The sequence below is a fragment of the Lepisma saccharinum genome, chromosome 29 (genome assembly GCF_977018435.1).
Source record: "Lepisma saccharinum chromosome 29, izLepSacc3.1, whole genome shotgun sequence".
NCBI classification, from domain to species: Eukaryota; Metazoa; Arthropoda; class Insecta; order Zygentoma; family Lepismatidae; genus Lepisma; species Lepisma saccharinum.
In genome coordinates this window covers 10,793,592-10,817,852 of record NC_139257.1, presented here as the reverse complement: position 1 = coordinate 10,817,852, position 24,261 = coordinate 10,793,592, and the positions used below count along the sequence as shown (strand labels likewise).

The 24,261-nt window shown below is 40.6% G+C and overlaps 2 protein-coding genes across 2 annotated transcripts in view; one reads left to right on the top strand and one right to left on the bottom strand.

The window, feature by feature from the left end:
• Positions 1-24,261, top strand: part of LOC145981385 (uncharacterized) — a 446,659-nt gene that overhangs the window by 316,318 nt on the left and 106,080 nt on the right. The window lies entirely within an intron of this gene.
• The window catches only part of LOC145981579 (uncharacterized), a 36,999-nt gene continuing 36,263 nt past the window's right edge, over positions 23,526-24,261 (bottom strand). The window contains exon 3 of the mRNA XM_083114929.1: positions 23,526-24,156. Coding sequence (XP_082971055.1) covers positions 23,716-24,156 — 441 coding nt within the window. The 3' untranslated portion in view covers positions 23,526-23,715. The remainder of the gene's footprint in view (positions 24,157-24,261) is intronic.

Below are 24,261 nucleotides of genomic sequence, written 5' to 3'. Positions count from 1 at the left end.
GTGGCTCCGACGTAGATGGGCTTGGTGAGCCTCACCTCACCTTGCTTCATGTGAATCAGAGCCAGCTGCTCGTTGTAGATTGTTCGAGACTTGAACAATGGACTCGCGACAAGCTGACGACATCGCTCTTTCCTCGTCACCAATTTTATGTCCACGCGATTCCGTACATTCTCCATGGTCTTGCCAAACACCGCATTATTCATGAGCTTGAAGAAATCCTTATCAAGCTCGGACTCGGCTTTGGTGCGGTGTTCAGTGTTGACATTAATATATGGACGCAACCATGGAGAATGCTCGAACTTGAGGATGCGGTGAACTGCGTGGACCGTGACCCCTCGCTGCATCAACCACCGGAGATTCTGGTAGTGAAGGACGTAATTCTTCTTGGGTTCGAAATCCATGACGAGCTTCGTCTGGTTGGAATCGGGTGGACACTTGAACTCGGGTGCAGGGGGAAGATCGCAGAACAAATCCTGCAGCTTCTCGGAGAACTCAAAGTCCACCTCGGCGAAGAACCCATGTTTTGAATCGTCGAAACCTTCAACGTCGAAGTTGGAAGGATCAGTCCACTCGAACCCTCTAAAGGGGAGTGGCTGCATCATGGAGTGCCCGTACAAGTTATTCACGTCCGTGTGCATGATGTAGCTCGACGGTTGGGTGGAGTCGTAGCCAGTAGCCATGTGACGGTTGTTGGCGCGCGCGTGCCGTTGTGACACCTGGACCATTCCACCCCGCACGGCACGTTCTACAAACAGCACCATGTCCACGTCCGAAAGAAGCTCAAGCCTGACGTTCGTCACCAGAAACATGACTGACCACGCCAGTCCGGGGAGACTATAGAAGTGGGCGGGATCCAGGTGGTAGATCTTCATTGCGGTTGCACGAAACGCCTGGATCACATCAGCGAGGAGCGTCACATCAAGTTTGAGGTACGCATCGTGGTAGTCTCCGAGAGTTCGACAACCCAGCTCGCGCCACATGCACTGGGCGTGGTGATATTCTTTGTCGGTAATACCTGAACCTCTCAGCTGGCTGTAGAACTTATCCTGGGGAGGCAGCAACTCTTCTTCGAACTTGGAAGGGTCGGTGACGTATTCGTAGGGGTAGACCCCCTTACGCCTGATGAGTGCGACATCTAAGTTCGGGAAACTTGATGTGGTAATGGCTAGTTGGTCGTCTCTGAGCTTCCCAGCAAAAGCATCCAGGCTTGCCTGGAGGAACCTCAGAGAGTCGAGGAACCGAAGCTCGATGCTCCTGCTTTTTGAGTCGGGGATCGGCACCCACTTGCTCACATTGATGTAACGCTCCTCGTTCTGGGCGAGAACGTTGATTCTCTCGTTGTCGTACCCAAGATGCTTGATCAGGTGGTGAAAGTCGTACCCCGAGCCGTTGTGGAAGAAGATCGGGATAAATTGCGGGTCCCGGGCCTTAAGGTTACATCCGTTGCACCAAGGACCAACATACCTACCGTTAAAGTGATCGTGGTGTTGGACTTTACGGTTGTTGGCGGTGTACTTCTCGTCGCAGACAGGGCAAGCGATGGCATCGTCGTGTCTACGTTGATCGTCGGGGGACAGTGGGAGCATAGACTTGGGGGAGGCCAACAGTATTTTCTCTATCTCGATGGCCTCAACAATCATCCTCTCGAGGAAGTGTTTGGCTGCGTCGGGACCACGGTACACGTAGGGCTCGAGGATGTGTTGGTCTCGTCGCACCACAACGTATGCGAAACTGGATGCCTCGTGGAGTTGGTAAGGGGTGGTGGAGGAAATTTCGGGATCGGGATCGCAAGTAGACAGGGGTTTGAGGAAGGCCTCGAAATCCGCGATGATGATAGCGGGGTGCTCTACCATGGCACCGTGCATGTGGAAATGCTCCACGTCGCCAGGTTTGGGCAAGACTGCCACCCCAGGCTCGTTGGCATTGCAGTAGAGCTTGTGGTTTGCGAGCTTCTCGGCAGCGATGTTGGAACCTCGAACATGTTGGTAACTGCGTTGATCCCGTCCGTCGAACATTGACAAGCACCTGCGACACACCTCGACGTGGTGACTATCACTGCTCCGTTGGCTCGAAACAAGCCGAGAGAGGGAACGGATGAGGGTGTAATGGTGGTGAGTTTCATCCTTGATGAGCAGAAGGTGAATTTCCTGCGCACCGTCGTCGTCTACGTCGCTCACCCGGATGGGGTACACCACATTTTTGTCGGTGAGGCCATAAACGTTGATGGCCAACTGAGGGTTGTGTGTACGGGCCTCAAATTTGCGAATGTCCGAAAGCGCCATCGGGTAGTCGATCCCAGCCATCGCATCTTCCAGCTCTGGCTCGTAGGGTAGGTAGTGGGTAATTCGCTGTGGATGGTTTTTTGGCTCAACGGGGTGTAATGCTGCAAGCACCGACCAGAGAAAGCACTTGGCGTCACTGTTCTCAATGTTCAGGACGGCCTTCTTTGTCGCAATGGCATTTGGTAAGCGGACGTGGCTGGAGGCGGAGAGAGGCACAAACTTGCAAAGTTTGACGCGCAGTTCGTGAGGCTCACCACACAGCGAACCCCCCGAGCCCTTGGCTTGATGTTCTTCTTGCTTTGCCACCAGCTCCTCGACAAACTTGTTGTAGATGACCTCGAGGTTGTCGACATCCGCCAGATGTCGCCTTGGTGTTGTGGCAGAAGCTGTAAATTTCATCAGACGGCTTCTTGTACCAGCAACGAAGCGATGCGTAGAATTTGGTGGAGTGCGTTGCAAGCGCATCGCCGAGGATGGAAATAATTTGGGCTTGCACGTTCTCCAAAAAGCTACGCACGTCGCATGAGCCCTCTGAAATAAGGGGAAAGTCCTCTAACAAACGTTGGAAAGCAGACTGGTTCGCTTTCGCCACATGCTTGACACGTTTGGCGGATGGTGGCGAGTCGGCTTCCGCTTTCCTCTTGGTCGAGCTGGTCGACGGTTGTGGAACAGGTGCTCCGACGACGACTTTGCATGATGTTATATGCCTTTTCAAATTATTAATAGTAATATATTTGTCGCACCTGGGACATGGTTTTTTAGCGGTCACACGCTTACCAGGTACGCAGGTACGACAGTGCCTTTGGAAATGTTTAGTTGAAACACCAGTTTCACACGTAGGGCAAATTTGTACCGATTGCATCTTGTTGAAAAAAATAATATTTGTGGGGTATGTTATTTTATATATATAGTAGAGTGCCACAAAATAAATGCTGTGCAATAAAAAAACCTTGGAAGGCTAATTCGCGATGGTGCTGGGTTTGGTGTGTGCTATTTATGTATATGCTACTTCTTGCTTCTTAATGAATCCTGTAAATAATTGGAAAAAAAAATAATTAAGCTTGTGTATAGAAAACACAAAAATATTATGTGTACATAATTCTACCAAACAATCTTTTTTTTTCTAATTCTCAGCCCTCTTGGCGTATGAAGTATAAATCATAATTTCCGAAAACAGAGTTATTTTAAGGTCGCCATTTTTTAAAATTAAACCATAAGCTTTGTTTATGTTTATAGTATTCGACGAGCAATAGCAAAGAGAGCAAGAATCGTTTTCCTACAACCCATAGTTTATGAATTGCAAAACATCTTAGAAATTACATCTTGAAATTTTAATCCAAGATAACTCAAAAACAGCAAGCACTAGTCATCATCCCTCCAATAGGTTGTAGAGTACTTCTAATTTTGTATCGAATGCTATTAAAATTTTCGAATTAGAGTAAAACTAAGCCGGCAAATCAAGTTTCTCAAAAAAATAAAAAATTGTCTGGATTTCCGAAACTTGAGGGGGTGGAATCGATTTTATTTGCTAGTCGAATAGTTCTCGTCGAATCCTATCCAACAAACCTAAAATCATCATCCTAGCTCAATTAGGAGCCGAGAAAATCAATATCTTGGAAAAACGTCTTAAGATTTTTGTCTTAAGAAAATTTTCTTGACAGACCGGAAGTAACATCTTGAGATACCGGAAGTCGACTTTCTTAAAGATTAAGATATTTGTCTTAAGACGTTTTTCCAAGATATTGATTTTCTCGGCTCCTATGGGGCCTAGAACCATGTAACTTTGATCTATGTATATACCAGTACTTGCTCGACCCTGTGGCCGAGTGGTTAGCACATCGCGCTGCGACGCCAAGGGTCCTGGGTTCGAATCCCGGTCGGGCTTGGTTGTTTGTGAATATCCATTTTCATCTATTTCATCACTCATCTTCGCAAATTAGCCAAGAGGTACAAAACGCGAAGTAAAATAAACTAAATCAATCAATCAATCAATCATTAAGTTCCGTGTGTTGCAATCATAAAATTAAATTTTAATTAACTTTTTTTTTCCTATCCATCTCTCTCTCAAATCTATGTAGCCTGTTCATATTTGGCATGTCGGCCATTTTGTTTACGTAGCAAAAAATCTCAAGCCACTTTTTTTTTGCGAATGCTCGTTCCGTAGCCATAGGTATAATTGGATATAGTTGTCAGATTTTATTTAATTTGAGGTTTAATATCAATAAGCATGCATAAAAACTAAATATTTTAAATAAATAAGATTCGAATAACTATGTACTTCCACTAGCCTTTGCGATGGCGCAGCGATAGCATCGTTGCCTTGTAATCAAGGGTTCGATACTCGCACAAGTAGTTCTTGAAACTGTAGGTCCAGTCCCGATTAGCCTTACTGTACATAAAATAAACTTAAAACATCAAATCAATCAGTACTTCCACTAGCCTCTGCGATGGCGCAGCGATAACATCGTTGCCTTGTAATCAAGGGTTCGATACCCGCACAAGGAGTTCTTGAAACTGTAGGTCCACTCCCGATTAGCCTTACTGTACATAAAATAAACTTAAAACATCAAATCAATCAGTACTTCCACTAGCCTCTGCGATGGCGCAGCGATAACATCGTTGTCTTGTAATCAAGGGTTCGATACCCGGTGGAGGTACAAGTGGTTCTTGAAACTGTAGGTCCAGTCTCGATTAGCCTTACTGTGCATAAAGTGTACTTAAAACATCAAATCAATCAGTACTTCCACTAGATATCAAAAACACACAACTCTCCTCCATTTTTTCTTGCCCTCCTCTAACAATTTAACACATTTATTTTTTTTTAAATATGCCCCGCACACATATTTCCTACCTACCAACAACGGCACACAGAAGAAAAAAAATATTCCAGCTACCAAAATGCATGCTTCAAATATACTTATAAATCAAAGCCAACTCATGCAAGCTAAGAAACAAAGTTACTTACTTTTGGAAAATACTGCAGAAATACTCTTCACTAACGTTCAAAATAAAAAACAGAACTTTCTACACCAGCGCTTTAAGTTTTATACGGTTTTCTAATGAGGTCAAAAATAAAATGTTAGCCAACGCAACGTGGACCAATAGAAATCCGAGCTACCTATGCTGTTAACTGACGTCAAAATTGTATACGTCAGTAGGGCAGGAAGTATAACTTCCGTCCTCCCAAGGCCTACGTATACAATTTGTTTTGTTTATATTTCAATACACATGATGCTTAGGTTACAGCAGGTTGTTAACATCAGCTCTGGCAATTGTTGAGAAATAGTGACGTCAGTAGGGCAGGAAGTATAACTTCCGTCGTCCCAAGGCCTACGTATTGTTGAATTTGTGTCATTGTGTCAACGTTGATAGCACACACAGAGAGAGAGAAAACAAAATAGATAGATAGGCGCGCACGTGTGTGGTTCTCTCCCGTTGCTCTCGCGTGCACTCGAAGTCACGTCCAAGTCGTCCGAATCTGCATGTCCCCTTGTAGTACGGTTGTCACTTTTCCCGCCAGGTGTCAGCCCGAACTTCGCCCACCGCGCTCTGGGGCGCAAACAAACATGACAATGATTTCCACCTATTTACTACTCATATTAAAAATGCAACACGCTATTTCATCATTTACAATTTTTCTACATTCAGTATTATCGATAAAATGTTAAAGTTTAACTGAGTTTTACATCCTCTAATCAGTATATGTTGCCTGTACAAAGTGAAAGTTAGAATATGGCTGCCAAGCGCAGCGTCACAGCGAGTTCAAACGCGCATCTGTCGCGCCTTTCAGCTCTCCCCTCCGACTCCACGTCTGCCGCGAATTCGGACAACGGAGGTTGGCTGAGTCCCCGGATGGAACGGTGCTCTAGGTGACATCTGCTGCTGATTCGGACGCACACGTATGTGTGTCGTTCCCGACAGAGGCTTACAAAGGTCACAATATACAAACATTGGTGTCCCCGGGACTTGGAAGATTACGATAAAATGCATTCGTACTTCAAAAATGAGAAAGTGCATTATTTACTCATCACGCTGTGTCAGCGCAACAAATAAATGCGCGAAACGTGATCTACCCATGATAGATAGGCGCGCGCGCGTGTGTGTGGCACATCGTTCCCGAGAGAGGTTTACAAAGGTCACGATATACAAACATTGGTGTCCCCGGGACTTGGAAGATTACAATAAAGTGCATTCGTACTTCAAAAATGAGAAAGTGCATTATTTACTTATCACTGCTTTTCTGCGCTGTGAAACATCGTCAGCGCAATAAATAAGACGCGGAACGTGGAGAGAAAGTGAGTTTTTGAAGTTTTGTTGCGATTTTCTTAGAGGTTAGCTTCGCCTGTAAAATATCATATGGTGAAATATTCTTGAGGTGAGTTGGCAACACTGAACCGCAATTGATGCTGCAGAACCCGTGCACCTCCACTAGTCAGTGTTGCCAACTCCCATTCGTAGGTTAGCTTCGCCTGTAAAATATCAAATGGTGAAATATTCTTGGGGTGAGTTGGCAACACTGAACCCCAATTGATGGCGCAGAACCGCGCCACCTCCACTAGTCAGTGTTGCCAACTCCCATTCGTAGGTTAGCTTCGCCTGTAAAATATCATATGGTGAAATATTCTTGAGGTGAGTTGGCAACACTGAACCGCAATTGATGTTGCCAGTGTTGCCAACTCCCATTCGTAGGTTAGCTTCGCCTGTAAAATATCATATGGTGAAATATTATTGAGGTGAGTTGGCAACACTGAACCGCAATTGATGTTGCCAGTGTTGCCAACTCCCATTCGTAGGTTAGCTTCGCCTGTAAAATATCATATGGTGAAATATTCTTGGGGTGAGTTGGCAACACTGAACCTCAATTGATGCTGCAGAACCCGTGCACCTCCACTAGTCAGTGTTGCCAACTCCCATTCGTAGGTTAGCTTCGCCTGTAAAATATCACATGGTGAAATATTCTTGGGGTGAGTTGGCAACACTGAACCCCAATTGATGCTGCAGAACCCGTGCACCTCCACTAATCAGTGTTGCCAACTCCCATTCGTAGGTTAGCTTCGCCTGTAAAATATCACATGGTGAAATATTCTTGGGGTGAGTTGGCAACACTGAACCCCAATTGATGGCGCAGAACCGGGCTGATTACACTACTCGCAATCCTGCCTAGGGCACCAAAATATCTAGCTACAGGACTGCTCTCCTCCCCCCTACCATCTATAACAATTTCCCACCCTACTTTAGTCCAAAAATGTTCAGACGGAATATGCTGTTTCGTAAAACGTTAAGCGAACACCATATTTCCATTAAATGTGTGAATCAAACCATTTAACTTCTGTAAAAACGATATTGACAGTAGAATACTGATGATGATGATATAGTGACATTGCATAAATGAGGAAATTACGATACAGTTAATAGAGAAGGCATTTTTAAAATATGAAAGCATATTTTAATGATTGCATTGGAACGTAAGGGATACAGTACATCATGTTATTGTATGTTTCTTGTTAATACTGTTTTTGTGGGTTCTCGTTTGCATATTGTTATAACAATTTGAATAATACTCTAATAACACTAAAAATAAAAATAACTATGGAGAGATAATTTGAGAACAGCCTTACTACACTGAGCAATAAAGGCTTCATCTGCAGCTGTTTCTGTCTACTCAAACACACTCCAAAATGCCTTTTTTGATAAGCCACTCACACACACACTCAACGTAGATATTGCAGCTTAAAAAAAGTCCAATCAAGTTATCTTTAATAGTTTCTCTGTTATTAACATTCAAAGAGTGTAAACACTATTTTGGGACACTATATTGTTGACATTCTAAAGAATAAATCCAATGATCATACGCAAAATAACAATGGAAATATCTTTCACTTGCACAAATTAGTTCTTTTAATAAGCATTATTAAGGAAAAGTATTGAGGATACATGCATTGAATTAAAAAATCCTGGTTGGGCAAGCTGACTACCATTCACAAATTCACAATTTCCAATTTGTTGATTTTGTTTGTTTTTCTTTGCTTTCTGCCACTTTTGGCTAATTGCGAAGATGAGGATAAGTAATAATATGATGAAATGCATGAAAGGAAAATCACAAAGAATGCCCATGCCTAGGCCGGGATTTGAACCAGGAACCCCTGGCATCGCAGTGCGCTATTCTAACCACTCCGCCAAGAAGGTTGGCTACAGTAATGAATTTTCGTGAGTTATGTTTTTGTTAAAGTTGCAGGCAGATTATAGTGACGTGTGAGACCCAAACTTCGTAGTTTCGTGTAGGTCCACTTCTGCAGTAACTATGCCACGATTTCCTACTATATTAAGCAAAGAATGCCAGCGGAGAAAATTATCGAGGTTTTAACCAGGGTTGTTGAGTGTCAGGGACCCATAAATTCTAATGGGTTCTACTGGGTTCCACTGCAGGACCGGAACCTTTTTTCTCTCACAAATTAAATTCGGTCCAAGTTGCATATAGTTTCATTGAAAAGAGGTTCCTGGACCGTATTTAAATTGATCCGGAAAAAACTTCCTGGACCGAATTGAAATACTTTGCAGATAAAAAGGTTCTTTACAGTCCAGAACCCATTTACGTCTGCTGATTTTCTTTCCTGGACCGGAATTGAATTTATTTAAAATTCCTGGACCTTTAACAACCCTGGTTTTAACAGAATTAAGTAAGGATTGAAACTCTGAGCAGGGAATCTGTGTACGTACAAAAAAGAACACAACAACGTGCACCTCAAAATTGCGTTTGGAAAGAACCTCTTTCTTTGGTAACAGTTTAGAATGCGTATAATTGTTTTTGGTAACATTATTCTACGATGTCAAGAGTTAAAATCTTGAACAAGAAATAAGCCGAATGGAACTTTTAAAACACTTAATCCAACACGACGGGCATGTGTAAGTTCTAAAAGAGAGGCTTTTTGACGTCTCGTAAGTGGCCATGATTTCCACCCAGGTAGCCAGTTCAGCCGGGATTCCCATCGGAAATCCAGTTATGTGTGATTCGGCCGTAATAGATTTACAGTTACTCATTTTAAAAGTAACTTAGTAACACAGTTACCTGGGCTCCAAAAGTAACTGTACATTACTTTTACAGTTACTTTCCGCTGGAAATTTTCTTGCAAACAAATTGCACACAATCGAGAATCTTAAATTGTAATAAAATATGTGAAGACTTGAGTATTTTCAATGAATGATTGAATGAAATACACTATTTGTGTGCGTGAGCTCTTAGGCTATTTCCACTCGTCATATTATGCGGTGACCAGCCACTTATCTTAACTAAAATAAACACTCACTGTAAAGGAACACTCATTGCATAACACAGGACAACACACTCGCATATGTTTTATTCATGTTTCTGGTACATAATATAAATCTTCAAACTTTTATATTATTTACCTTGTTGTATTTAAGAAATTCCCATTGCAGGAATTCTTTAAAGATCTATAAAAACAGCATGTGATAATGATTTTTTGCCATCTAACATATTACGAGGCTTGCCAGGAATGTAAAGATACAAACGAAAAATAAGATATACAAGAAATGTATTGCATGCAACTAAAGCTGCACTGGATACACTGGTACAGAGGATACTTCTCCACATAAGTGCCACCATTGCCCAAACATTTGTTCAAACGTGGAACACGTTTTTGTATCCCAGAATCGTCAAAATCCGCCGCCTCCATCTGCAACCAATTTGTGACTTCTTCTCCGACCTCATCGACGTTCTCAAAGTGTTTTCCACCGAGATGTTTCTTTAGGTAGAGGAACAGATGGTAATCGCTGGGTGCGAGGTCGGGGCTGTATGGCGGATGTTAAAGGACGTACGATGTCTCATTGAAAATGTGCAAGCACATCCTTGGTGACATTCGCTGAATGGGGCCGGGCGTTGTCAGGAATAAAGCGTATTCCACGTGACAACATGCCCCTCCGTTTGATTTGAATTACACGTCAAAGATGTTTCAAAGTCAGGCAGTAGGTTTCAGCATTAATCATTCTTCCAGGAGACATGAATTCCAACAGGAGGATGCCGTGACGATCACAGAAAACGGTTGCCATCAGCTTGTGGGTTGAGAGTGAGGTTTTGAATTTTTTGGCTTTTGGAGAATGGGTATGGCGCCACTTCAATGACTGCTGCTTGGATTCAGGCGTATGTTTCATCACCTGTCACTATGGAGTCCAGGAATGCATCTCCCTTTTCTGCATAGCGTGTAAGAAATTCCGGTGCGTATTCTAGTCGTTTGGTTTTGTGTTCATCAGTCAACATTTTTGGGACCCAGCGTGCACACAACTTCTCTATCCTAACACACTCACAACTTTATGAATAGTGTTTCTTGAAACGTCAGGAAACATCACACACAATTCTCTAATTGTCACCCGCCTGTTCACATGAACCTCTGCTTCAATTCGATTATGAATGTCGTCAGTGATCACGAACGGCTTCCCACTCCTCTCATCATCATGAACATCACACTGCCTTCTGTGAAGGCACGGCACCACTTTGCCACATTTTGCCGATTCATAAAGTTCCCGGACACAGTCACTGTATCTCGATGGATCTCCGATGGACGCTTTCTTTATTCCTGCAATAACCTGACCATGATGTGCACTTCACACCTGGCGTGATCTGGTACTGCCGCTGCAATTTCCCGCGCATGTTCCTCGCGGACTCAGCACAGCAATAACGGCTCACTCCCAATCTCGTCGTATGGATCAAGGTTACTGCCAGTGTTGACCACTTTGGTACACATTTTCCCCCTAACGTGCAAATGTGTTTGCATCTTTACTTTCCTGACAAGCCTCGTAGTTCCATTTCATCACTCGCACACATATGTGTGTGGGTTTGTACATATCCAGCAAATTGGACATCTTGAGCATGTACGTGCATAATTTAATTCTTGTGATGGTCTAATGGATAGGGCGTCTGACTGCCATGCAGGAGACCCAAGTTCGATTCCCGGTTGGATGATCTACGGTCGGGATTTTTCCGGCTTTTTCCCCGCATGCTTTATGCTCTGGGGCTATCCAAGTCTCAAATCAATGGGTAGCTGGGGGCAACCCTGGGGAGTGAAGGCGGTCAAAGTGTGTTGCTGGTCACATCATTTCTAAAATGGCAAAGATCAAGAATGTGTGGGGCCCTACCCCCACATCATCTAAAATGTGTCTTCATGGCATGATGCTATATGCACAGGAAACTTTACTTTTATACACACACACAAACAGAGGTTGTTTCAAAGTAATACACCTCTTTCTTTCTTCACTCCTAATGCAAGATACCAAAGATGGAAGGTAAGGAAATGTGGTTGCACTCGTGGCTAATATGTAGGTTCTCTCTCATCCTTTACGTACTGAGGTGGTAGTGGATTGGGGTAAGGGGTGTATGATCCCTATCGGGAAGCAGTCATCAAAGGGGACATTATGGTAGTTGGCATGACAGCAACAGTGAAATCCAGGTTTTGGGCGGAGGAGCGGTGTTTGTTGGTTCGGAGATTGAGAGCTGTCGATATTCAGGTAGAAATGACCACAGATATTGCAGATGAGGATGTAAATGAAGTTAGAGGTGTGGCATGTTCCTTTATGGCAGAGGGTGAATTTGCGAGTAAAAGTGTGAATCTGGAGTGTGTGGGAAGTGACAATAATGGAGCAGGTTTTGCACCTTGGGCACTTGCATTTGTGGGCAAGAGGATAGTTTATTGTACGTTGGTGGAGTATGGTGAACAAGGATGTTTTGGAGGTTGGGGGGGCCTTTGAAAATAACACTGGGCCTGTACGGAAAGATGTTTCTGGTGTCAGGATCACTGTGGAGGATGGGAAGGAGGGATTACAGAGTGGGTCTGATTTTGTTGAGGTGTTGATTGGTGGCAGGTTTCTTGGTGGAGGTGTAGGAAGCAGCTTGGAATATTTGTTTGGTGACCAGTGTGAAAGGATGAAAGGATATCCACGGTTGACCAAGCCTTGGTGCAGGCATAGGATGTAGTTCTGTCAGGAGGTAGATGAAGTGTTGACCTCTGAAGGCCAGGGTGAATGGGATAGCTCTCTTGGTGTGGAATAGATAGGAGCTGGACAAGTGTAAGTATTGCATACGATTGGTAGGTTTGACATGAATAAAGTTTCTAAATCATCCTACATGATGTGCACATCCAAATCCAGGATTGGAAGGTGATTTGGTTGGCGGAGTGGGTCCAGGTGAACTTCATGAAGCAGAACTCATTAAGTTGGTCTAGGAAGGTGAATATGGATGTCTCTCCATGTGTCCAGAGCATGAAGATGTGATCCATGTAACGGAGCCAGAGGAACAGTCTACAGAAACGCTTGTTCGAGTTTGCCCAGATTCTGGTACCCATGGCTGGCCGTGCCTCGGGCTAGAAGGTAGTGCTTGTCCTCGAAGTTGAAGTGGTTGTACGTGAGGACAAGGGGTTGAGTGGATCAGGATATTAGTGCTGGGGTTGTGGGGTTTTGGTCTGATACTGAGGAAGGATTCCATGGAGCGGAGGTCATGGGAGTGAGGTATGTTGGTGTAGAGCAAAATGGGCCGCCTGTAAGGGTGTGTGACGCATGTCACCACCAGGGCTTTGCGCTTCCATCATTTTTGATCATTTTTCGTGCAAGCGCAATTACCCTCGAACAGAAGAGAAACAATTGTTGTTAAAAGAAAAAATGTGTCATAACAAAGCTCTATTTCTGGTAACGGACAACTCTGTCCTGTTTTCATGTCAAACCACCAGTGAATATTTGCCGATAAGGAACAACGACCCATTTGTGACTCCAACTTTCCCTGATTTCCTGCCTAATGTTCGACCATCATAATGTGGTTATTTGTCTGGAAACAGGCCCAACAAATTTTAGGGTGTGCCGCTCTGCGAAAAGACAAAAACAAGAGTTAGCATCAAAGATTTGAAGGTCCGTTGGGCTCTTTACTACAACTCCTCATGTTTACAACCGCAACTGGGTGTTTTTGATGGCAAGATGAAACCGTCTACTGAGAGTTTGATACTCCATTAGTGCAAAGCACGTAAAGCTTTTGTTTTTTGAGAATTTGTAGTCAGCAGAAATTACGGGAAAGTTATTTTATATTAAAGAAATAAATTTAATCGTACCTATTACTGTGAAGAGGGATCCCACGAAGTCTACTGGTTAGCTGTCTAGAGTATGGTGCGAGTGGCCTGCCCAGGTTCGATTCCCAGTACGAACACTCAAAATTTCGGTATTAACCGAGCATCATTTGAAAAGAAGCAATAGCGGACTCGTGTCTAGACTCTCGATAGCCAGAAAATAGCAGCGATGGGTTTCGATGGCCTCATCAAGATTCACCCAAAGAAAAGTGAATTGGCAGGCTGTGCCCCTAAGATGGCTCCTGCGCCACGGATTTGTTTGTAGCAGCAATACTGTGAAGAATTTCTAAATTATAGAAAAGTTCAGTTCATTTGTCCCACTCGTTATTCATTTTTTAAATTTCTACTATTCAAGTATCAAATTCTCAAAAATACACTCACTCGAAACCTGGAGTGGTCTTGGATGTTCCTTTGTGAGTGTCCCTTCTTCAATTTTTATAAGCTTCATTCATGCTCATCGTTACGATTTAACTAAAGAGGCAGAAAAGTGACCATAACTATAGTTTGAGAGCAGTCCCATTGCTGGTACAATCAATAATTTGCCTGTCACTTTTATGCACTGAAATGTGACTGCAGTATTTAATCAAACTTCAGTTTACAAGAATTCATTTTCATTGTGTTTTCGTTTGAGCTTTTCTGCATGTATAGTAATTTCCCGATTTTTTAGGCAAGCAATTCGCAACACAGGATTGGCGTCAATATTTAGTCTTTATTTGGTGATATTCCAAGCACTTCACATCGTAAATAGTGCTAGTATAGCACTCTTGTTAAAAATTGAACAGCATATTTGGAATTTGCCTCATCAAATTTGCTTTCTCAATAATTTTTCGCAACTTCTCGTCGGAAGGAAACAAGTAAAAACAGTATCAGTTTTTTAATATTGTGTTTTACTGTACTTGATGACAGACAATATTTAAGACTCAAACTTAGATATGAAATGAGAATCCTACAAAAATACATCATAAAGAACACACGAATTAAACAAAAAAAATTACACAAAATTATTTCACTATCTAATCAGGGCTGTACTGTGTTTTCTTATGTGCCCCCCCCCCCCCATCTGACATCAAACTTTACAACTCCACCCATTTCGAAAAAAGGGCTTCAGAAACAGGATTCACAGGGCAGGTGGTGTGCAGGTAAAAGGACCTTGGGTCGGCATATTCCCCCGCAGATGAAATGGAAGTAAAGATCTGGAGATATGAGTGCCTTATTTATATTGCCTCTCACACCCTTCCAGAGAAGGAACGTTTCCAGATTTTACAACTGTGTTGAAGTGTCAACAAATTTCAAGTCATTCATGTTTGACATAGTAGTGTGTATGGTCTCCATTTAAAATTTCGCCATGATAAACGGAAATAATGTAGATACACTTAACGTCAAGGATTCTATGTAGTGTTAGTGTTGATGGTGGTGTAACGGAGTGTGTTCGTGATAGAGTCCAAGTCGTGTGTAGCAGTGGCAGCAATGACCTTAAATGTAGCTCATCTGTGAACCAGGTGTAAAATATAGGAACTAACTGCGAGGAGTAGTATGTTTCATGTTCATCTTCTGACCCAGGTGACAGATCGTCTCTGCTGTTAGATCCAGGTGAGTGGCCGTTAGTTTTAAACAGTTCAGAATTTGATTCTGATCAATCAATCAATTAATCAATATGATGTACCCCTAGTATGACTTTCATTATATTTAATTGCAAAACCAGAAATGTTCAATATCATATTGTTACTTTAAATAAAAAGTAGCAATATTGGTTGTTTGGTGTTTCAAGTCCCTTTGTGCACAGTAAGGCTAATTCGGACTGGACCTACAGTTTAAAGTGGGATCCGAACGACTATGTGCCTCCACCCGATACAAGGTGACGATGCTAGCACTTCGCCATCGGGGAGGCCCCAGTAGCAATATTTAATCATAACCAATAACATAATTGTAATTCTTTTCCTTTCTTTTCATTGAATTTTGACACTGTAGTGAATTTTCATTTTTTCATCAAAATAATATTTATCATATTTCATTCTTTGTCTTTTTTCTCCTTTGTATATTTCTTAAACATTTCCAGCATGAAACAAACAATATAGCAAATATTTTTGATACAAATATTTGGAATACTACCTACTTTGATTATGATTTTAGTAATTTTGGATATGTTTAAGTATGTCAAAATAAGATACGAATGCAGGCTATGTCAGATTAGTTACTTAATTGGAAGCACCAGCATCTTATAAACTCGTAAAAAAAAATGCACACAAACTATATTTTTTTCTAGTGCAGTGTCCCCTGGAGCGCAAGTCCTTAGGTGAATGTCTGAGTTCCCACCCCCTAGGGTGGCTGTCATGATCCCCTTTCCGTATTTAGTGCCTTTTTTGGGCAGAAAAAATACATAACAACAAAGGTAAATTTACAGTCCATGGCTGCGAACACACAGGATGAAATATTTTCTTTCTAGGGCTTGTATCGCTAAAATAAAGTCTGAATCAGCAGTCATTAAGGAAAACTGGTTTTGACAAATATTAAATTTTATTGATGCTAAACAGTGATACTGCGAATCCGCACTACAATAAGTAATAATTACACAATTCTAACAACCAGGTTGGTGTTAGAGAAGAACTTTACGAGAAACAGATGTGGTTGATATTTTAACATTACATAATACAAGGGCCTTGCGGATATAGTTCGCACAGGGCCTCACGTTCCCTAACGGTGTCCCTAAGAGGGAAGTTACTTAAATGGTGGCAAGGATGGTGCCTGTAGGCAATGGTGGGAGGATGTTTATTTTCTTAAGTAAGTGGTTGGTATCACGGGGGTAAAGGCAGAGCTTTCACAAGATTTGGAAGTTGGAGATGACAAAGGCTGAGATTCTTTCTGTGGGTGTGTTGTAGTTGTAGCTGATGGGTCTGCCAGGGAGGCTACTATTGTGAATTTTGGGCAGTATGTAAAAAGTGGAGGTGTTGGGTTTTCTGGAATGAGAATGGCTATGGTGGAGGTTCTGAGGGCTCGGGGGGGGGGGGGGGGGGGGGGCTCAGGTGTGGATGAAGTCCTGGATTTCGCCCAATCTCTTCTCCAATTTACAAAACTTCCACAAACATTCTTCATTCAGGATTTTTTCTCAATAATTATCTTATGGTTATTGAAGTGGCAGATGGTATACAAAGCCAGACCTCTGACTCACGGTATTCCAAAACAATATAACTTAATCACAAGCACTTCTAACTTATATGAGGAAGATTCATGCTCATTAGATCCTAAACTTATTTAGTCAGAAAATTTCCCCTAAATTACCAAAATGCATCAACTATGTGTGAGGAAAATGGTGAACTGTGATGGATACATGACGGATTCCATTGATGAAACATGGAATGTGCAGATAAATATATAACGTTATTACTCCAAATAGACATTTCTTTATTCGGCATTATAATGGTGGTTTATAGTTATTAAACAGCACGATATATTTGAAAAAAAAAACCAACAATCCTAGCACGGTGTTTGTAGTTGAACTACAGGGCATTTTGTAAAGCTGCTATTCTCAGCTGATGCTAAAGTGTTGGTTTGCCACATTAACGATTTCTGGACTTAGAAATATTTTAGAGCAGTAAGATCGTTATTGAGAAGTGGATATGAGCAGATCTGATGGATTGATTTGTTTTACTTTACTTCGCTTTTTTGCCACTTTTGGATAATATGTGAAGATGGTAATGAGCGATGATATGATGATATTGATGAATGGACACTTACAAACATTCATGCCCTGGCCAGGATTCAAACCTGGGACCTTTGGCAGCGTAGCATGATTTGATAACCATTCTGGCAGGGGGGCTGGTATGAGCAGGTCTGGAATGCCAGTCTAGAATGAGTTTACTCCTATTGGTTATGTGTGTCACAGCAATCCAGTAAAGTAAAGGAGCTATTGAGTCTGCAACTTCTCTCCACTACGAAATCTTTTATTAACATTTATTTATTGCAAGCCAGATAAATGCTATAACACACACAGCATGTCCGTAGTATGATTCCTTGAATGTCTTGGAAGAATTGGCATTTGTTGAGAATGATTTGTTACATGCTCAGTACAAACATGGCCTCTCACCTGCATGAATTGCAGAAAGTTATCTCAGATATCTCTTTTGTGTAAATGATTTCTTACAAGTTGAACACAAAAAGCAATTCTCTCCAGAATGAATTTTCAAATGTTGTCCAAGAACACCTTTCCGTGCAAATGATTCATTACACGTTGAAAGCCCATAGGGTCTATCTCCAGTATGAATTATTGAATGTTGTCTAAGAACTCCTTTCCTCGCAAATGATATGTTAAAATGTTCTCTAAGATCTTTTTTCCGTGAAAATGATTTGTTACAAGTTGAACACACATAAGGTTTATCTGCAGTATGAATTATTGAATGTCGTGTAAGATTTCCTTTCCATGCAAATGATTTGTTACAAGTTGAACACACATGGGGTTTATTTCCAGTATGAATAATTGAATGTTGTCTAAGGTCTTGTTTCCGTGAAAATTATTTGTTACAAGTTGAACACGCATAGGATTTATCTGCAGTATGAATTACTAAATGTCGTTTAAGAATTATTTTGCTTGCCAATGATTTGTTACAAGTTGAACACACATAAGGTTTATCTACAGTATGAATTACTAAATGTCGTCTAAGAATTCCTTTCCTTGCAAATGATTTGTTACAAGTTGAACACACATAATTGAATGTTGTCTAAGGTCTTGTTTCCGTGAAAATGATTTGTTACAAGTTGAACACACATAAGGTTTATCTGCAGTATGAATTATTGAATGTCGTGTAAGATTTCCTTTCCATGCAAAAGATTTGTTACAAGTTGAACACACATAAGGTTTATCTGCAGTATGAATTACTAAATGTCTTCTAAGAATTCCTTTCCATGCAAATGATTTGTCACAAGTTGAACACACATAGGGTTTATTTCCAGTATGAATAATTGAATGTTCTTTAAGCTCTTGTTTCCGTGTAAATGATTTGTTACAAGTTGAACACGCATAGGATTTATCTGCAGTATGAGTTACTAAATGTCGTCTAAAATATTCCTTATTTGCAAATGATTTGTTACAAGTTGAACACACATAGGGTATATCTGCAGTATGAATTACTAAATGTTGTTTAAGATTTCTTTTGCTTGCAAATGATTTGTTACAAGTTGAACACACATAGGGTTTGTCTGCAGTATGAATTACTAAATGTCGTCTAAGAGTTCCTTTCCATGCAAATGATTTGTCACAAGTTGAACACACATAGCGTTTATCTGCAGTATGAATTACTAAATGTTGTTTAAGATTTCTTTTGCTTGCAAATGATTTGTTACAAGTTGAACACACATAGGATTTATCTGCAGTATGAATTACTAAATGTTGTTTAAGATTTCTTTTGCTTGCAAATGATTTGTTACAAGTTGAACACACATAGGGTTTATCTGCAGTATGAATTACTAAATGTCGTCTAAGAGTTCCTTTCCATGCAAATGATTTGTCACAAGTTGAACACACATAAGGTTTATTTCCAGTATGAATAATTGAATGTTCTCTAAGCTCTTGTTTCAGTGTAAATGATTTGTTACAAGTTGAACACACATAGGATTTATCTGCAGTATGAGCTACTAAATGTCGTCTAAGATATTCCTTATTTGCAAATGATTTGTTACAAGTTGAACACACATAGGGTTTATCTGCAGTATGAATTACTAAATGTCGTTTAAAAATTCCTTTCCTTGCAAATGATTTGTTACAAGTTGAACACACATGGGGTCTATTTCCAGTATGAATAATTGAATGTTCTCTAAGGTCTTGTTTCCGTGAAAATGATTTGTTACAAGTTGAACACACACAGGGTTTATCTGCAGTATGAATTACTAAATGTTGTCTAAGATTTCCTTTCCATGCAAATGATTTGTTACAAGTTGAACACACATAGGGTTTATTTCCAGTATGGATAATTGAATGTTCTCTAAGGTCTTGTTTCCGTGTAAATGATCTGTTACAAGTTGAACACACATAGGATTTATCTGCAGTATGAGTTACTAAATGTCGTCTAAGATATTCCTTAGGTGCAAATGATTTCTTACACGTCGAACACACATGAGGTTCACTTCCAGTATGAATAATTGAATGCTGTCTAAGGTTTTCTCTCTGTGCAAATGATTTGTTACACGTTGAACACACATGGGGTTTATTTCCAGTATGAATAATTGAGTGTAGTCTAAAGTGGTGTTTCAGTGAAAATGATTTGTTACAAGTTGAACACACATAGGGTTTATCTGCAGTATGTGATACTAAATGTCGTCTATGATTTTCCTCAGGTGTAAATGATTTCTTACAGGTTGAACACACAAAAGATTTTTCACTACTGTGCTTTCGCATGTGAACCACAAGTTCACATTTGTGAACAAACAAATTGCTGCCATCTTTGCAAACAGTAGAGTTTGAAGATTTAATATATTCTGTTTCCCTTGTAGATGCTAAATTAGTTTCACTACTCTTTGTCCCAGAGCAGAGTGTTGTAGGCAGTATTGAGCTGCATATAGGAGATTTAATTGGTAGTGATTGGGATCCAGAGTTCTTATTTGCACCAAAGTTAGTCTCTCTAAGATATGGATCCTTATCATTATCCATTTTTATCTGTTGAAATTCACTTTTAATCGATGGACATTCCAGTGATAACCTGAAAGAAGACGGACGTGTGTAAGAAAATTTACACACGAATATTTCAGAAAAATGAGTTACATTTAACATACTCAGCTTTAAACAATTTACTACAGTTTTCTCTAAGCATATTGCCAATTAGCAACTACACTGCATTTGCTCTAATGTTTTAAATACGCTACTAGTGAAGAATAAAACATTAATTACAAGTAATAGTACTCCTTGTGAAACAATAAAAGTAACTTCAAGTACTGTGTACCAGTGATTAGAATGCTACATTTTAAAAGTAGTTTTGCTGCAGCTCTGGCTACTCATCCAAAAATGTAGCTTCGCTACAGCTAGAGGTAGCTCGCTACGATATTCATGTGCACTACTCCCTACTTTTATGCTACTTCTGCATAAGAAAAAAAACTTGAAACAATCACCGGGTATTCAAAAGACCCTCCTAGTATGGTAGCAGTACTTACTGGAAAATAGATAGTTATTTATCATAATTCCCGTAATTCGTTAGATGTTTGCTCTAACATTGCAGATAGTGAGGGGGGGGGGGGGTGATTCTTTGGTACAGCTAAATGAGAAACAGGTGGAGCAACGCTTTACGTAAGTTTCTTGTTGGGAATGCTTCCCTGAAGACACAATGGAAATTTTGTCACCTTGTAATGAAAGGTTCGATACCTGGCAGAGGCACTAGTGATTCGGATTCAGTTTCCATTAGCTTATCTGTGCATAAAGTGGACTCAAAACAAAAACTAGGAAAGAAGCCTAGTTGGGAGGATGGATCCTCGTGCTCCTCCATTCCCCACACTGCTCATCATCATCATTATTCACCATTCTTCCTCATTCTCACAATTAGCCAAAAGTGGCAAAAGCGACTCTAGGTAACAGAATAACAAAATAAACCATTCATCTCCATTGTCATGATTGGCAAAATTGCAGAAAAGCAACGAAAATATAGAAGAAATACATACATTTTGAAACTGTATATTAACTAAAGAAAATTATCGTTTCTGCAGAAAAGTCAAAAACTTGTACATACTTTTTACAATATCATAAATCATATTGAGGAAACTCATGTGTAAACCTGAGTGTTCTAAACGTATTGCAATTTTTTAATTTATGAACAAATATTATGACGAAAATAATTGTAATTACATAAACTATATGTCTATCATTCTTGTAACAATAATAATTTCTTGCTAGTGAGATCCAATGTATTAACAATGATCAATGCTGTTACCGTAGCTACTGAGAAATGCTTTGTCATTGTCCATCCATTGATCCCGTGTTTTTGCACTGCAAGGTGTGTTTTACACAGTAATTTATCACGTTTACCTGTCTCTTACAGCATGGATATATACAGGATTTGTTCCTGGGGTGGTGCAAATGAGGCATTTTTCTCCCCAAAATAGCGATCGCCATGAACACTCGAAAAATTCAGTTTCAATTTTCCATATTTATACACATATTAGGTTCTGGCTCATATTTTATATATTTTAGTTATTTTTACATATTATTTCCATATTTCAGAACATTTCCCAACATATACTCCATATTCGTGCAATAACTACATGTCCTTGTGTAACTGAAAGAGTTGGGTAAATTTCTTGCAAATATATAGTATGTGACAAGCATTTGCCCATTCATTGAATTCCAGAGAATTCTCGCATTGCTTTTAAACAAAATATCCTTTTATGTCCACACATGAAACCAAAAAATACATGAAAATTTCAATATTGATTGATTGATTTGGTGTTTTAAGTCCACTTTGTGCACAGTAGACTAATGATAACAGAATTAAATCTAACACTTTTAACAAACATAGAATAAGTATCAGCAATCAAGCACCTTAACACATGTTATTCACCTTCACCAGAATTCGTACCACAGTAAGGTCACTGATGTGAGAACAACAATCTAAAATACAGCATATAATAAGTATCAATGAAGTATGGCTTGATAATACGATTACACAATATTCCAGCCCAAATTTTAACTTTTTGCGGATATTGTGTACGATGCTCTCGCATCCAGTGGGGATTCTCTGTGGCCCGATACCTCATGTTATGCCGGTTGACAGATCCGCTTAACTCAAAGGTAGCTTCATCGGAGAAAGGGCGTTTTCTTGGAAATGCATTAGAACTTCCAAAGATTTCTCGTCGGTTGTAGCGGTTTTAGATCTTCCACATCGTGGTTCATCCCTGACTACTCCAGTTCTTTCGAAGTGATCAACGGTTCTATAAACAGTAGATTTTGAAATAGGTGCACGATTCGGGAACATATCGTTGAATAAATGTGCAATGTGTCCGTATGATCGTTCCCTATCACCAAACCCCCGCATCATGAGAACTGTTATCCTTTCCTTCTCTGACAATTGCATCGTTGACAGAATATGAACAGTAATGGATTTTCTATTTTTTCGTAGACCTATTAATACTCCAGTACGATTTCCCCCTTCGTGAGTTGCAAAGAATGCACACAGGGTTACTGAAACTAAATTTGACCGCCCACTTTCACATTCTGTAAGATCTCACCTCTTACACAATGATCGCCTTAAGCACGCGACCTTCACCGTGGTAGATTACAGGCAGCTCCTCACGCCGAACCGACCTGGTGGCACGATGAGTAAGCCCACTGTGTGTGTATCATTGTTGGTTGGGAACTGCTCATGCAGCGAACTGCCAACGCACGTCAAGGTAATCGCATGCCCGCATAGTCACCAGATGGTAGACCAGTCACCTTTGAGAAGCCATATGGGAGCATGGAAGAAAAACAAATCGGGCCGTGACGTAAACAATGAACAATTCAAACGTTTATGCTTTTCGACGTTGGGAATGGAGAAAAGGCGGTGGTGAGCGGGTAATTAAGTTCCGGTCACCACAGAGGCGAGGGGACTCACCTAAAACAAGCACCCCGATGGGAACAAAATACTACTACGTCCACGTCGTTGTTCCTGGGTTACACGAAATGTAGTACAGCAACCCGGTTATTTTCTTACGTAGAATCCGATTCTACAATACAAAATGGGGGTTTCCATTTCAAACTTTACAGTGGCCCCCACCTAACCTCCAAGGGGCGGGGGTGGGGAATCAAGTGTGATATCATTGAATAGCTTTCTTTCACTTATTAAACACATATTCTTTCGTTTTCCGATTCGCTGTGTATTTCTCACGATATATGACTGTTCTGGGACTTTTGGACCACCCGGTATAATCTTAACACATTTAATTTATTAATTATTACTATATTGGATTGAAAGTAATTAATTCCTTTGCCGGAGTGGTCTTCCTAAAGAAGATTCTACGAGGAACAGCATGAATATCAATGCAATATATTCAGATATATGGCCCAATCAAGAGTGCAAAATTTATGACATGTTTATTATTCTGATTTAATTTTACATGTGATACAGATAACATATAAACATTAAAAAAAAAACACTGTACTCATTATTTTTTTTAAAAAAAGAAGGTAATGGAAATTTCCATAAGAACTCAAGATATTGTAAAAATATATATTTCTTTTAGAACTGAATTTGAAAATTCAAGTGCCTCGTGAAAATTTTCAGACACTATGGCAACTGGGTGCCCTGTATTTTTCTACCCTTGATGAAAGTATTATGGTATTCATTTGAAAATACTCCATGCACTCACCTTTCTGTCTCTCCAGTTAGACAGTCATCTTCAACTAGGAATTCACTCTTCACATCTTCAGATTCTACTTTAACTTTGTCACTCTCATTACTTTTGAATGCAACAGCACCATAATGTGCAATATCGTCACTCGTATCCAAATCCTTACTATCCTCTGGCAAAAATTCACTCATTCCAGCATAAGAGTGCAAATATACGTGAAAGTAGCTACCAGCAACATTCCCTGGTTCCTCGACTTTCATTTGTTCCTCTTTTGGTTCAGATTTATTAACTGATGATAATGATGGCTGCCAAGTGTTTTCATTTGACTCTTCACGAGGAGGAATATCTTGGGACTCACTCTTTATTGAACATGCCATGAGGTCAGGATCTAGCTTCAGCAGTGAGGGCAAAGCGACAGACTCCATCTGTGATGATGAGGGTGAGGCACTTGAAATCTGAAAAGACATTTTACACACGAACTTCAGATGGTGTTGAAAGTGAAGACAAATTACAATAACAGACACACTTTTGAAAGAGAAGATGTCAACTGGCAATCAAGC